Consider the following 15,093-nt stretch of genomic DNA (forward strand, 5'->3'; position numbering starts at 1 on the left):
CCACTTTATAGATGAAGGAGCTGAGGCCTAGAGAGGTTAAGTGACTTGCCCAGGGTCTTGAAACAAGTGAGTGGCAATGCCGAAATCTTTCTGGAACACCAGCATTTCCAAAATTGTGTTCAGTGGAAATTTGGTAATTTTCATGGAAATTAAAAGAAATGAAATAAAACAAAATAAAGGTCTGTAATTAAAAGTTGGGCAATGCTGAGTTAAAGAGAGTTAAAGAAGTTTCTCTTTTTCTTTCTTTTTAAATAAGTAGAGACAGGGTTTGGCCATGTTGCCCAGGCTGGTCTCGAACTCGTGGGCTAGAGCAATCCACCCGCATTGAGGCACCTCTGCCTCCCAAAGTGCTAGGATTACAGGTGTGAGCCACTGTGCCCAGCCTAAAGAGGTTTTTTGTTTTTGTTTTTACTGCAGGACTTCTCAGTGCCTTTGATTTGTGCCCAGGCATTGGGACTCTCCAAGAAGGAGTTGGTGTATATAGCATTTATTTATAATAAACCGAGATTTACCCACAGACCTCATTGCTTTTCAAAGGGACTGATGCTCCCCTGCAATGCTGGAGGAGACCACATGAAACATTCAGTAGGAGAGCAGGGGCTGGATCTGAGGGAGGGGCTGGAGGCCTTCCTTTTTCAGCAGGCCCTTTCCCACCTGGAAAGTGGGTGGGATCAGGGGTGAGTGGGTGGTAACCCCCTCTCTTCTTTGTATCGCCCTGTCAGCCCCCTGTCCACCCCCTGCCCATCTAGGGCCCGAAATGTGAGAATGTGGCTTGTACCCTCAAGTCTGTCCACGTAGCAGTAGACATCGTAGGTCTCTGTTGATGGGCGCACGCCATAGGTCCTGACCCCTGGGCTGCTGTCCTTGTCACCCACGCATGGGGTCCGTGGGCTCACAATGGGGTATCTGCAAAGGAGAGTGGGAGGAGAAGATAAAGGCCTCCAGGGCCTGGTAGATGCAGGGCCTTGGGCTGAGGCCAGAGGCTACCCAGGGACTTGGGCATGTCTTCAGTTATCTGGTGGGATTCAAACCAGGAAGAAGCCCCGTATGCAGCAAGTTCTCCGAGCAGCCTGGGGAAGGGTCTGGTGGCTCCTGGGGGATTTCTGGCTTCAGGAGAGAGCAGCTGCATGGAAGGGCACTGGGTCAGGCTGGAGGGGAACGGGGCACTTGAGGAGGGGGCTGCTGCCTCTGATGGGGAGAAATGACCAAGAACTGAACATTACCCGGTGCCCTTCACCACCCTTTCGGGATATGCTTCAGTTGAGTCACCAACTAATTCATTAACCCACAAGGTATTGGGTGCTCAGTGTGCTGGGGGCCGTGCCAGGCTGTGGCTCCTTGAGCCTGACCTCTTCCATTGGGTTTGGGCTGGGCGAGGAGCATGGCTTCACCTGACGGTCTGGTCTCGCAGCCAGCCAGCGTCGCACTGCTCATAGCCTGCTTCGTAGGCGGCCTGGAGCTGCTCCGGCGAGGCAATGGCCGCCCCGGTGCGCAGGCAGGCCTGCTGCGCCTCCTCAAAGGTCAGCGAGTAGCGAGTGGGTCCCGGGCGGTAGTGGAACACGACCCCTGGGTGGGGAGGAGGGAGCGGTCAGGTTCAGGGACCCATGGTGTGCAGTTCCCAAGGCTCCATGGGCACAGAGGGGGACCAACTCCTGCTGCCTGACATATTGGATTTATCTGGGCAATGCAGGCTGAAATCCCACTTGGTAGCCATGTGGGTGTGATGGTGGATGGCAGCATCCATCTGCGCCTCCCCTACAGTTATCCTTTGGGATCCAGGATCTCCTCAGATACCAAAATCCGCAGAGGCTCAAGTCCCTGATATAAAAGTGTAGTATTTGTATAAAAGCATCTCTAGATTACCTATAAAATCTGATACAATAACAATGCTATGTAAGTAGTGGTTATATTGTATTGTTTTAAATCTGTATTACTTTTATTGTTGTATTGTTATGTTATTGTTTCTTTTCTTTTGGGATATTTTCCATCCACGGTTGGTTGAATCCAGACATGAAGGACTGACTGTATTCAACCCCGCTGTGATTGTCCTCAGTTAGCCATAGACAACTTGTCCACAGATGGCTATGGCTTTGTTCCAATCAAACTTTATTTGTGGACATTGAAATTTGAATTTTATATAATTTTCATGTGTCACAAAATATTATTTTTCTTTTGACTTTTTGCCCCTAACTAAGAATGTAAAAATCATTCCTAAGTCATGGGCCATATGAGAACAGCTAAACCCAGCCCACTGGCCACAGTTTGCTGGCCCTTGTCCTGGGAGGTCAGAGCAGTCAGAGGCCTCAGGGGTCATCCAAAGCAGTGGTTTTCTAGCGGCTCTGTTTCATGGGGGTGTCTGATGGGGCAAGGAGGGGCCCTGGACAGAAGGAGCCCCAGTTGTTCTCCACGCTACTTCCCTTAGATCTATGTGGCACATGTGCCTGCTTGATATAGAGACTGGATTCCACATATGACCTCATTTGAAATAAATCCTTGATGGCAAGAGTGTGGACCTGACTAGTCTGGCCTATTGTTTTTGTTTCACAGATGAGGAGAATAAGGTCTGAGAGGAGAGAACATCGTCCCAGGTGCCAGGTTAAGTAGAAGGTACAGGCTTCAACTGCGGGAATCCCTTCCCTGCAGGCCAAGTTCTCTCCACCTGCCCCTGGATGCACCCACGGGCAGCTACTTACCCCCTGGCAAATGCGGCTGCCCAGGGACAGCGGTCACCTGCACGACGAGGTCCTCACTGGTGAATGCCGTGGCAGGGCCCAGGCCAGGCGTGGGAAAGCCCCAGGGCCTGGTGGCCTCTCCAGTCTCATTCTCAACCTCAGGGAAGGCAGTGGCCCCTATTTCAGGGGCAAACGTGAAGGATTCCTCGGGTTCCAGGGGACTGGGGGAGACCTCGAAGATGGGCTTTACGGTAAGGATCACGCTGCCTCGGGCTTCACCCTCAGTGATGTTTCGAGGCAGTGGCAGCTCCATGTCAGGCCAGGTCACTGTCTGGATGGTGATGTCCTCCTCACCCCCCACTCCAAAGAAGTTTTCTGGGATGTCCACAAAGTCTTCACCTAGGGAAGGGGCAAAGACAAGCTTTAGCCTCTCAGCCTGGGACCAGCTTGAGGGGGATGAGGAGTGGGCTGGAGATGAGCATGGCTCCTCCTCTTTCCCTGCTGGGGCAGGAGGGCGCCCCTGTGTGCCAGGCGCCTTGCCAAGCCCATTTCAGGGGTACTCAGCTATCGGCATTCATCGTAGGAGTCCCCACAGTTTCAAGATCGCAAAAGAGAGCAAGAGCTATCAGAGGGCAAGATATTGACCAATGAGCTGACGGCTCATAAAGATCAGTTCCCACCCCAACAGCCCTTCCTGCTCAACACAGCTGCTGCTTCACTCGTCTCATGAGCACCTTACTAACCATCTGATGCTGTAACTATCCAACAGGACCAGGTAAGTCAGTTATAAGGAGAAATCAGAAAATCTTGCAGAAAGTACAGTTTGTGAAGTTGATGAAGGTGGCTTTGAAGAACTGCCTGTCTCATAGTCATGGAAAAATGAGGGTCTCATGAGAGTGATACTACTTCCAAAAGAGTGGTTAGAATACCAAAAAGTTAAGAGAGGCTTCGAGGGGGAAATCCCAACTATTAACCCTCTTCCTGTAAGATCAGGTTGTGGAAATGAAACGTGTAATGAGTTGTCATTGTGTTATCACCACTTAGGACATAAAAGTTTTGCAACTCCTCATTCATGTGATACATTGCTTTTTCCTCCAAGAATTAGCATGTAATTATAATTATAACTCAAAATGTGTTAAATGTAAGATAAAAAGTTATTTGAACATTTTGGTCTAATTTTTCAAAATAAAGTCCCCATCAAACTTTCCCCTACCCTTTTCAATAACATTTTGCGGCCGGGCATGGTGGCTCACGCATGTAACCCCAGCACTTTGGGAGGCTGAGGTGGGTGGATCACCTGAGGTCAAGAGTTCAAGACCAGCTGGTCAACATGGTGAAACCCCATCTCTACTAAAAATACAAAATTAGCTGGGCATGATGGCGCACACCTGTAATCCCAATCTATCTGGGAGGCTGAGGCAGAAGAATTGTTTGAACCTGGGAGATGAAGGTTGCAATGAGCTGAAATAGCACCACTGCACTCCAGCCTGGGTGACAGAATGAGATTCTGTCTCAATAATAATAATAATAAAGTAAAATAACATTTTGCCCAGCCTGGGCAACATGACAAGACCCCATCTCTACCAAAAAAAAAAAAAAAATTAGCAAAGCATGGTGGTGCCTGTTTTCCTAGTTGCATGGGAGGCTGAGGCAGGAGGATTGCTTGAGCCCAGGAGGCTAAGGCTGCAGTAAGCTATGATTGCACCACTGAACTCCTGCCTGGATGACAGAGTGAGACCCTGTCTCAAAGAAAAAAACAAAAAAACACAACAAAACCCATTTTGACCCTCCTTTTAGACACATTCAATTTAAAAAGGCAGATAGCAGCACCCTCCCATGGGTGCCAGGGTCACATGTCAGACCCCCAACATCTTCCCAGGTGGGCACCCCATCTCCCCACTAGACAGATGAGAAGAGTGAGGTTCACGGCCTTGACTTTGCCAGGGTTGCACAGTAGTAGGTGACAGAGCCTTGATTCAAACTGGAGAAAACAGTTTGGAGGCTTTTAAGCCTCTTCTGTGCTGATCTGATGAGACAGGGCTAGAAACGCTTCAGTCTCAAGTGTCTCTACCTCAGTGCTTCCTAGGAACCAGTGAAAATGGAGGGGTGTTCTAAAAACATAGGGTTCAGGTACCCAGTGGCCCCTTCAAGGGCAAAAACCAACCCTCCCTTTCCAATATCTCCTCTTCCCTCTAGGACCCCATTTTAGTGGCGTGAACTCCCTTCCCACCACCAGCCGTGCCCCACCTGTGTAGCAGATGGCGTCGTAGCGGGATGAGGGGTCGGGGTAGCCCGTCTGGTTGGCGTGCACGTAGACGGTCCTCACGCCCAGGAGGTTGCCACCGCAGTTGGGCCGGGCCTTGGAGATGGGGTAGCGCACGCTGCGGTCGGCCAGCCAGCCGGCGCTGCACATGTCCATGCCAGCCTGCCAGGCCAGGTAGAGCTGGCCCGTGGTGGCCAGCCGGGCACCCAGCCGCCGGCACTCATTGGCTGCTTCCTGGAAGGTGAACTTTTCTGGAGATGTTGCATAAAAGACCTCACCTGTGAAGGACACAGCCAGCTGGGTAAGGGTCTTCTCCCCCTCCCTCTGCTCCGCATCCCCAGAGAGATCCACACTTTTCCACGAGGCCTTGGGAGTCCTTTAACTTCCCAAAGTCCTGGTCCCATATGTCTGTATCTCAGATCTTGCCCTTCATTGCTTATTTCTGGGCTTTTGTGTAGGATGACATCAATTTCCTAAAACAAGGGGACTGAGAAAGAAGCAGCAAAAATGGCAGGGAGATTGGGCAAAGGGTGGAGCAAACTTGAAATCTGGGAGGAAAATTCTGCTCAAAAGCCTCTTTGCTCCATTTGCATTCCACCACAGGGGGATCTTTCCTAGGAGTTAAGCATTGCCTACTCAAGGCAAATCCTTTTAAAAAACTCAAATTTTCCTGGAAAAAGCAGGCATCAGACCTTGAGCCCTTGGAGCAGTGGTTCCCAACCTGGGGTCTCTAGACCCTGAAGAGTCCATAAGAGCATCATTAGAGGACCGTGAGCTTAAAAAAAAATTTCCCAAAACCTAACAAGGTTGTGTCAGGGGTAAGGGTAAGGGGTAAGGGTGGGGGCGGAGGGCATCCACTCACAGGGGTGGTTCTGGCTACCCCTGCTCAGTGGCAGCTCTAACTGGCAGTTCTATTTGTCTTTGGTTAGCCAAATGTGGGAACACACAAATAACAGGTTTGCCCCCTGGGGTGAGAATGCGGCAGGGGGCTACGGTGGTGAGAAAGCCTGGCCGGGGCCCCTCACCCAGAAAGTGCCAGTTGTCGGCTCTTCTCCTCAGCCTGGAGAAGCTGTGGGCACTGCACTCAGGTGGGGGGAAGGCGGGGCAGGCAGGGAGGGAGGAGACAGACATTGCAGAGTCTGGAATGTACAAAGGGGTATATGGGTGCAGATGGTGGAAAGGGTGTAATCCACGTGCGTGGGTAACTCTGCGATCAAAACTGGTGCCCTTTACAAAACAGAAAAAGTCCAGGTTCCTCTCCGCTGCTCCCAGCTCTGTCCAGGAACAGAGCTGGGGCTGCCCACAAGGACTCTGGGGGAGGGTGGCTGGGTGGCCAGCTGCCCTGGGAGCTTTGTTGCTGGTGTAGTGTCGCTTGCGAGGGTAAGGCTGGGCTGGACTTTGACAGCACGGTGGACCTTAGAACAGCGATGTGCTTGTCACAGCAGCCAGGGTCTCAGCTGGGAGGGGCAATCCCAGGTGAGAAACCTCCTGTGACACGTGCTCTTGGGTCCAGTGGTGACACCAGACATTTTGCAGATGTTGGGGCCACTGAGACCCTCTCCAAAGTGGAGTGCGAGGGGTGCGGACCTGTAGGCCTCAGCCCACCTCCCTTCGTAGCAGAGGAGGACGGAGTGTGTCAGGCCCTGAGCTGGCACCGTGTGTGATCTCAAGTGTCAGTGGGGAGATGGGGAGGGGAAGGGGGCCTTGGGAAGGGAGCTGGGTGCCTCTTGGTGGGCAGGGCAGCTCACCCTCCATCTCCTCAGCGAAGCAGTACACGTCATAGGTCTCGTTGGTGTCTCGGATGCCATACGTCCTCACACCAGGAAACTCATCCTTGTCTCCATAGCAGCCTTCCCGGGGAGTGTGGATGGGGTATCTGCCAGGAACCCGAAATGGAGGTGTGACACTCAGGGGACAAAGGGAAGCCCATGGCCTCTGCCTTTGAATCTTCCTCCCTCATGGGAGGAAACAGCGACTTAATATTGCATTTGACCATGTCTCTTTTGAATATGTCAACTGCCTATCTGTTTTTACAGTGAATCATGATTCAAGGCAGCCCCCACTACTGAATATTTAGTGGTACAAAACACACTTTGTCTATCAGGGGCTCACATATTTTTTTTCTATAAAAGGCCAGATAGTAAATATTTTAGGTTTTGCATAGTCTCTGTGGTGACCACTCAACTGCCACTGTAGCATAAAGCACCCACAGATACGCAAATGGGTGTGACTGTGTCCCAATAAAACTTTATTTACAGAAGCAAGGGGTGGGTTGGACTTGGCCTCTGGGCCATAGTTTGTTAGGCCTCGCTCTATATCATTTGAGTCTCATGTCAACCCAATGAGGTAGGTGCTATCGTCAATCTACTTTACACTTGAAGAAACTAGGGCTCAGAGGTGTTAAACGATTTGTCCACAGTTACGCAGCTTCCAAGTGCCACAGCTGGAATTTGAGTCCAGTTCTTTTTTTTTTTTGAGACGGAGTCTCGCTCTGTCGCCCAGGCTGGAGTGCAGTGGCGCGATCTTGGCTCACTGCAAGCTCCACCTCCCGGGTTCACGCCATTCTCCTGCCTCAGCCTCCCGAGTAGCTGGGACTACAGGAGACCATCACCACGCCCGGCTAATTTTTTGTATTTTTTAGTAGAGATGGGGTTTCACCATGTTAGCCAGGATGGTCTCGATCTCCTGACCTTGTGATCTACCCACCTTGGCCTCCCAAAGTGCTGAGATTACAGGCATGAGCCACTGCACCTGGCTGAGTCCAGTTCTTCATGCCATCAAGGTGTGGGCTCTTGCTCTGTGCTAGACTATTATCTCATCTTTTTTTTTTTTATGGCTATAGTTTTTGTATCCTAAGATCTCTTTTCCTACCCTGAGATTGCAAAGACAGTTTCCTTTTTTTTCTTCCTGAGGCTTTGTGGTTCTGGCTGTTGGAGCTATGATGCTCCTGAAATGGGTGATATCACCTTGCCTTCAGAGTGCATTGAGATTCCTTGAGGGCAAGGTCTATCTGGACTGCTCTGCCCCTCACTCCTCAGCAACTACGCTCAGGGAAGGATGTACCAAGGGGTTCAATTTATGTCTTGCCTTATTAAAAACAAAAAGGATGGAAGGTTGTTTACAAAAATACAGAAGACACCGAAGTTTAAAAGTGAGGAAATCGTGGCAAAGAAAAAAATGAGTAGGAAAAATAATGACATGTAGGGCAAGGTTGCTAGCAGTCCCTCATCCCATTTGCAAGAGAGAATCACAATAACAAGGGTTTGGGATGGGTCATTGAGCTGCTGTTCGGCCAAGGTATGACCATGGCCCCTAACCTAGGCTGGCCATGGTGTCATGCTGGCACCAGCTCAGTGCTGGCCAAAGTTCCACCCAGCACCCGCCCCACTCCCCTGTGGCCACTGACTCCTGGCCCCCACTAGCTGATGGGCTAGGTCTCACCTGACAGTCTGGTCAGCCAGCCAGCCGGCGTCACACTGGTGGAAGCCGTCTTCATAGGCGGCCTGCAGCTGCTCGGGCGTGGCGATGATGGCACTGTTCTGCAGGCAGGCCCGCTGCGCCCTGTCAAAGTCGAGGGTGTAGCGTGTAGAGATGGCTCTGTAATGGAACACGATGCCTGCAAGACACATACACGCCCACAAGTGGAAGAGCTGGTCAGGCACAGTCTCTGATCACTGAGGCCCTCGCAGAATTGTGGCAATAGTCAAAGGGACCTTAGGGAACTAGCTGGTCCAGGCTGATGCATGATTCCCTGTACACCTTTGCACGTGATCCTTCTGAATTTGCTGGAACACCCTGTAATGGGGAGCTCACTACTTTACAAGGCATTCCTTTTTGAAGACTTATGATAATCCTGATAATGAGAAAGTTCTTTGAATTAAACTAAAACCTGCCTCCTTATAGTTTTTTCCTATCACTCCAAGACCCCCATATTGTATTAGGGGAAAGAGACACTCAGAACCCCCTGCACCCTCAGCCCAGGGCCACCCTAGTGGAAACCCCATTTAAGGTGTGCCCAGGAGTGAACCGTCTTTGACAGAGCCTCCCACTGTACCTCCCCCTGGGAAAAATCTGGTGTTGACTGAAGTCCTGAAGCTAACCAAAGACCTGACTGTTTTCCTTGGGCCATGGAGAGAAAGAGACCAGGGAGTCTTCAGCCCTTGCTTTGGCTTCTGGAACTGAGAATGAGAGTGGAGAGGGGGAGGGAAAAGACACCAGGATGAGCTGTCAGGAGATTGCTCTGACTCATTTCCAGGGTAACCTCAGGCAAGTCACTTGCCCTCAGTTTGCTTGTCTGTAAAATGGGCATGATCACAAGACCCACCGGATCACAGGATTCTTGGGAAGCACAAACTGTCAGTTAACTGTGACCACAGCCAGGAAGTATTTAATGCTCCCTAAGTCCAGAGAGAATGATATTACCAGCTCCATGTCACAGAGGAAGCAGCTGGAGTTAAGTAACTTGGCTGAGGTGCGTGGAGGAGATGGTTTGAAGGCCAGCCTGCCTGCACCTGCACTGCGCAGACTGCTCTGGTTCTTTCTGTGGGTGAAGCAGCGTCTGTCCCTATGGGAGGCTCTCACCTTTCACCACGACCTCCAGGGTGGCCTCGCTGTCCTCAATGCCATGCATCACCTCGCAGCGGTAGACTCCAGAGTCATTGGAGCGCAGGCTCTGGATTTCCAAGGTGGCGTCACTGGGGATGGCTGGGTAGTTGGGCAGCGAGACCTTGTCCTGGTAGGCACTGTTGACTCGCACGCGCCCTTCAGTGGCCACCAGCAGCACTACCTCCTTCTCCTTGGACACACGGCTCCACTTGATTCTTGGGGCCAGGGGGGCGGTAGAGGGGGCGGTGGTCACAGGGTGCATGGGGTCGATGAAATAGCAGGGGATGGTGAGGGAAGTCCCCAGGAGGACCCTCAGCGGGGACGGTTGGGGGATGCTGACACTCAGCGAGTTGTCATGGTCTGTGTGGGAGAGGTGGGGTGGAAGAGAGACCTGTTAGTGCCTAGAGAGGACCACCCCGCCTCCCCATCCATCCTTCCAGCAATGCACTCTCCTGAGAGAGCGAAATCCAATGAGTGTGTCTGTCTCTATGATGGGGATGCTCCCGTGTCATGTGGAAATTCCCAGAAAGGCTTGCAATGCCCTTTCCAGAGCAGCGTTCCTCAAGACTCCTGGCCTCCGCACCTCGAGACAGAAACTACGGAGCTGGAAAAGGATTCCAGAGGAGGGGAGGGGAGACGTCAGAGTCAGGACCAACTCCCTGTTTCTCAAACTGGGGTACTGCAGTGGGCAACAAAGCATGGAATAAAACAGGACCCATCTCCTTGGAGTGACAGCTTAACTCAAAGATTTTGGGAAAAATTTTTTTAGGGTAGAAAAGTAATCTACACAATTTTAAAGCTGAGACAGAAAACTTCTAAGATGTATCCCATTTGGGGAGGTCTGCTTTGGGTGCGAGCCTGATTTTGCCACTGGGACAAGTCACTCTCTTCTGCTGTTTGGGAGTCAGGGGACTCGGGTGGAGAAGCAGCCGAGAAGATCAGACATTTTGGTGTGCAAAGAGTCAGATGCAGGAGAGGCGATGGGACAGGACCAGACTCCAAACATGTTAATATAATGGAGAGTGTCAATAGGGAAGGTGCAACGAGCTTACCAAATCTTGTTGGAAGTAAAAGATCTGCTGGGAATGGGGAAAAAAAACAAACAAAAAAAACAGCTTTCAAAAAAAAAAAAAAAGCACCTTTCATGGAGACGCGTACATTTATGAAACCTGTTCTTTCAGGAGAGCCTACAGGTTGAAATAAAAAATGTTTCAGGTATTTGTGGGTGGTAGATACATCACAGGGCAAGGGGAGGGGAGCGAGGAATGCTTAGAGTCCAGCCCGTAACCTTCCGATGTCCTGGACAGTCCCACCGGCCCCTTCCACAGGCATCTTCTTCCGAGTGCTGGGCCCTCGCACCCTGGACATGGCGTGGTTTTAGCAGTAGTGGTTCTCAGGGGACAGCTGAAAGGCACTGTGGTGCCCAGCTCAGCAGTTTTTAAAGCCTCACTCAAACCTAATGAACTGGCTTCCCTGTGTGGGCAGACCACCCCTGGGTACAGCCAGGGGCTGCATGGCTGTGGGTGTCCCAGCAACAGTACAAATGGAGGTCCTTGTCCCATATGTCTACAGATGCAAAAGTTGTAAATCAGGCCAACAGATTGTTAAGTTCAATGTCCTATCTTCCTATTTGACAATGGTACCTTTCAAAATGACCTGAAAGAACAGATTTAAATTCAGAATTCTCGGATTCCTTGGTGTTTTGCCTTGGGCTGTAGTGGCTGGGTGGGAGCATGGGGAGCTGGGCTCCCTTCTTTTTCCCACACTGACTGCACTGTGAGGGGGTCTCATGTGCTGCTGTGCTTATCTCAGCCCCGCAGCCCTGCTCTGCCCACACCCTATACAAACAGCCACTCCTTAGCCCCTCCCTTGGGCTCAGGGTGGCTCCCTCCAGGGATGTGGTGTCCCCATAGGAGGATGGACCCATGCAGGCCCTGGATGTGGCCTGGGCCCACTCGGGGAGGAAATTCTGGGCATGCTGGGACCCCAGAATGTGCTCTAAAGGGGAAGTGCAGATTTGGGCGGACGCATTGGCCCTACCGACTCCCCTGCCTTTGGAGAGGGTTGAGGCTGGAGGAGGGCCAGTGGGGGCCTCTAAAATACACAGCCAAGAGCAGAGTCCTCTCTTGTCTGGGCCTAGGGGAGACATACCTTCCCTTCTGGGGTCAAGCCCATCCTGGGGTCAGTGGAAGTTTTGCTCATTTGGTCCAATGCTGGATTAGCAGTAGACCCAGTGCCTTCCACATGCACGAGACCAGGCTGGGGCTTCCCGAGGATGGTTTGCAGAAAAGGCAAAGACCTGTCTGATTCCCTGGGGCTTTTCTCTGGCTGTCTCTCAAGTGACCTTTCTTCTTTGGTGCTCCAGGCGATCCTCCCTCAATGGCCCTTTCTGCACTGGTTTGTCTATGTCCTGCCCCTCCTGCAAGCTCAGTGCGCAGCAGTCCTCACTGAGATCCATGGAGGGAAGGAGGGCACCTGCTGGGAGCTCTCTCTGCCAGCTGTCGGGGCTAGAGGGCAGTCAGGAGCAGTGTTATCTGAGCGAGGCTCCTGGAAGTGTGTGCCCGCACATGGGTGCTGTCCCATCACAGTTATGCATGCGTCAATAGGGGAAGGGCGGGGCCAGGAAAAGGCCAGGAAAGGGGAAATTATATCCCTGGGACCAGTAGCACCAGGTTCAGTACCCAGTACTCAAACCCAGTACTCAGGCCTACTGAATACGTGAGACATGCATAGGAATGTCCTCACCTGAAGTTTCTACAGTGACAGCTGCAGTGATGACCCTCAGAGTCACGAAAACCCAGAGTAAAGTGGTCATAGTTCACCTGGAAGAGGGAAAGCAGAGGTGTTATTTAGACAGTGAAGGCATGGTGAGGTCAAGCAGAGTCATGTGACATAGGATGCAACGTGATAATTCCATACCCAAGGACCTGGAATCATCTCCAGAGAAGGAGGTTGCAAGTGGTTTGTGAGATATTTTCTTAAAAAATCCTTCCCTCACAAAACCTTCACAGGTTTCTCAGTTTAATTCCAGGCATTAAGCTAATAAACCTAACCTCCCATCTTTCAGCCAGTGAAGTCTCATCTGAATGAGTTCCTGTGATGGTTAATTTTATGAGTCAACTTGACTGGGCCGGGGCACCCAGACATTTGGTCAAGCATTGTTCTGGGTGTGTCTGTGAGGGTGTTTCTGGATGAGATTGACATTGGAATTGGTAGACTGAATAAAGCAGATGGTCCTCCCTAATGTGGAAGGGTCTCGTCCAATCAGTTGAAGACTGAATAGAAAGAAAAGACTGACTTCTCCTGAGAAAGAGAGAATTCTTTGTGCTTGATGGCCTTTGAGCTAGAACATTGCTTTTTCTTCCCTTTGGACTTGAACGAAAACATCAGCTCTTCCTAGGTCTCAAGCTTACTGACTTTCAAACTGAAACTACCCCAATCAGTTCATTTGGGTCTCAAGCCTTCAAACTGGGACTAGAACTACACTGCCAGGTCTCCTGGTCTAGCTTACCAACTTACCATGTAGACCTTGGGACTTGCCAGCCTCTATAATTGCATGAGCCCATTCCTTATAATAATTCTCTCTCTCTCTCTGTCTCGTGTGTGTGTGCATGTGTGTGTGTGTGTGTGTGTGTGTGTGTGTGTGTGTGTCTGTGTGCATGTGTCCTATTGGTTTGTTTCCTTGGAAAACCCTGACTAATACAGTCCTCCAGGCCCAGAGAAGTGATGAGTTGCTCAACATCCCTAATGAAACCCGGGCCTGCCACCAACTTCAAATCCAGAGATCACGTGTGTTTTAGAATGGACTAGCCTCCAAGGTTTCAGGCAAGGTTTAGGGGCCTGGTTCATGTCAGGGAAAAGACATTCACCTAGAGAGCTTTTGAGGAGGCTGTGGGATGAACAGATTAATATTTTAGGAGAGAAATTAGACCTAGGATGCTGCAGCTCTCCTGCTAGTTCAATGACTTCATGTGGATTAGAAAGACAAACCTTCCTTATTGTCATCTGCTGGAGAGCTGTCATGATAAGTACACAGGTCTGTAACAACCACAGTGTAAAGATGCACAATTGGAACCCTGACTCCAGCATAGGTGGACCCAAGAAGACCCAACAGAATGTACAGGAGACCCATCAGAGCAGCGCTCTCAACCTCAGCTGCACACTGAAATCACCTGGGCTTCTGCCTGGACCTCAGGATTTTTAGAGCTTGAAGGTTCTAAGGTGCAGCCAAGATGGAGCACCGTTGGCTTAGAATACGTGCAGTCCCATTACAGACACCTCCTGTGAGCTTCCCTCCACGGCTCATGCCTGGTGATGTTCCCCGAGTTGTTCTGTTGGATGGACTTGCATCAGCACCTACCTGCCCTTTTGGTTTAAGAAGTGCTTGCATCACAGAGGGAGGGCACCTTGGAGCGGATGGAGGATCTGGGACTAAAGAAAAGAGTGGAGCTTTCAGCAACGCCCATGGCGTTCCCAGACCTTTGCTCTATCAGAGTCCAATGGCCCAGCAGGTGTCGCTCTTGGCTCAGTCACCACCGGCTGGGGCTGGATGGATTTGGGGATAAAGGGGGCACCCCAGGAGTCCCTAGGCTCAGGAGGGGTGTTGGGAGGGCACTGGTGTTCCCATCCAGGAATGCCAGGGGCAGGGGCAGGGTGGGCCCAGGACTCCGAGTGACCCTTTCTTCCTGTTGATTGAGTGTGACATCTTTCTACCACCTATGCTACATATACAAGTCACCCCAGAAATGAAAGGGCTGTCTGTGGGTGCTGCTGGGGGTACGGCGTGAATGCATGAGGCACGTCATCCTCACGCTGGAGAAAGTCTGGAAAATCCCAAAGTTCTGAGAAGTAGCCCCTTGTGTCTCCTTAGGGATTTTTCTACCTAGATGCTGCCTTTTAAAGAAAAGCCTCCGGCTCCAGGCTGTGGCACCATGAGGGGCTCTCGTTCAAGCCCCATGTGACCAGTTGCGGCTGGGAAATAGTTCCCCAGAGGGCAGAGGGCAAGGTGTCTTCTCCACTCTGGGGAGGGGTCTAGACTTTCCGGCTCCTCTCTTCCCAGAGCCTTAGGGATTCGTGTTCAGACACAAGGCCCGCCTGTTCTTCCCTCAGAACACCCTTCATTGGGAGGTTGTGTGTATGTTTTCGGAGCTGTGTTTCTTCCCTCACTCTCTGAACAAGCTGGACATTGTCCGGGGTTGTAGGAGTGCTCTGTGGGGCTTGGACGGCTTGGTTTCTCTCCCTGGCCTAGACCAGGAAATGGGAAGGGAATGAAAAGAGGTGGGGAGGGGGAGAGTGGGGGTGGGGGGACAGGGGTGGAGTGGGCAGAGAAACTAATTTTATTTCTTTTTTTTTTTTTAAAGACAAACTTTAGGATAGAAATATCGCAATAAATATGCTCTTGTGTTTGTGTGTGTTTTCTCAGCTGTAAAGAAAATAGGGAGAAATTCCATTCTGTCTGGCTTCCAAGTGTCTCCAGGACTCACTGAGCCTTTTATGCGAGAAGACTGACTTTGGCAGCCCCGAGTCCCAGCACGGCCCTGTCAACAGGGAGGC

The 15,093-nt window shown here is 51.2% G+C and overlaps 1 protein-coding gene across 1 annotated transcript in view; it reads right to left on the reverse strand.

The window, feature by feature from the left end:
- The window catches only part of ACAN (aggrecan), a 69,724-nt gene that overhangs the window by 25,084 nt on the left and 29,547 nt on the right, over window positions 1-15,093 (reverse strand). Inside the window, exons 2-9 of the mRNA XM_058427510.1 lie at window positions 12,286-12,362; window positions 9,517-9,900; window positions 8,377-8,551; window positions 6,684-6,811; window positions 4,920-5,213; window positions 2,694-3,071; window positions 1,392-1,566; window positions 779-906 (exon numbers count right to left, since the gene is read on the reverse strand). Of these exons, the coding sequence (XP_058283493.1) occupies window positions 779-906; window positions 1,392-1,566; window positions 2,694-3,071; window positions 4,920-5,213; window positions 6,684-6,811; window positions 8,377-8,551; window positions 9,517-9,900; window positions 12,286-12,355 (1,732 nt within the window). The 5' untranslated portion in view covers window positions 12,356-12,362. The remainder of the gene's footprint in view (window positions 1-778; window positions 907-1,391; window positions 1,567-2,693; window positions 3,072-4,919; window positions 5,214-6,683; window positions 6,812-8,376; window positions 8,552-9,516; window positions 9,901-12,285; window positions 12,363-15,093) is intronic.

This window comes from Hylobates moloch, unplaced genomic scaffold (assembly GCF_009828535.3).
Source record: "Hylobates moloch isolate HMO894 unplaced genomic scaffold, HMol_V3 SCAFFOLD_14, whole genome shotgun sequence".
NCBI lineage: Eukaryota > Metazoa > Chordata > Mammalia > Primates > Hylobatidae > Hylobates > Hylobates moloch.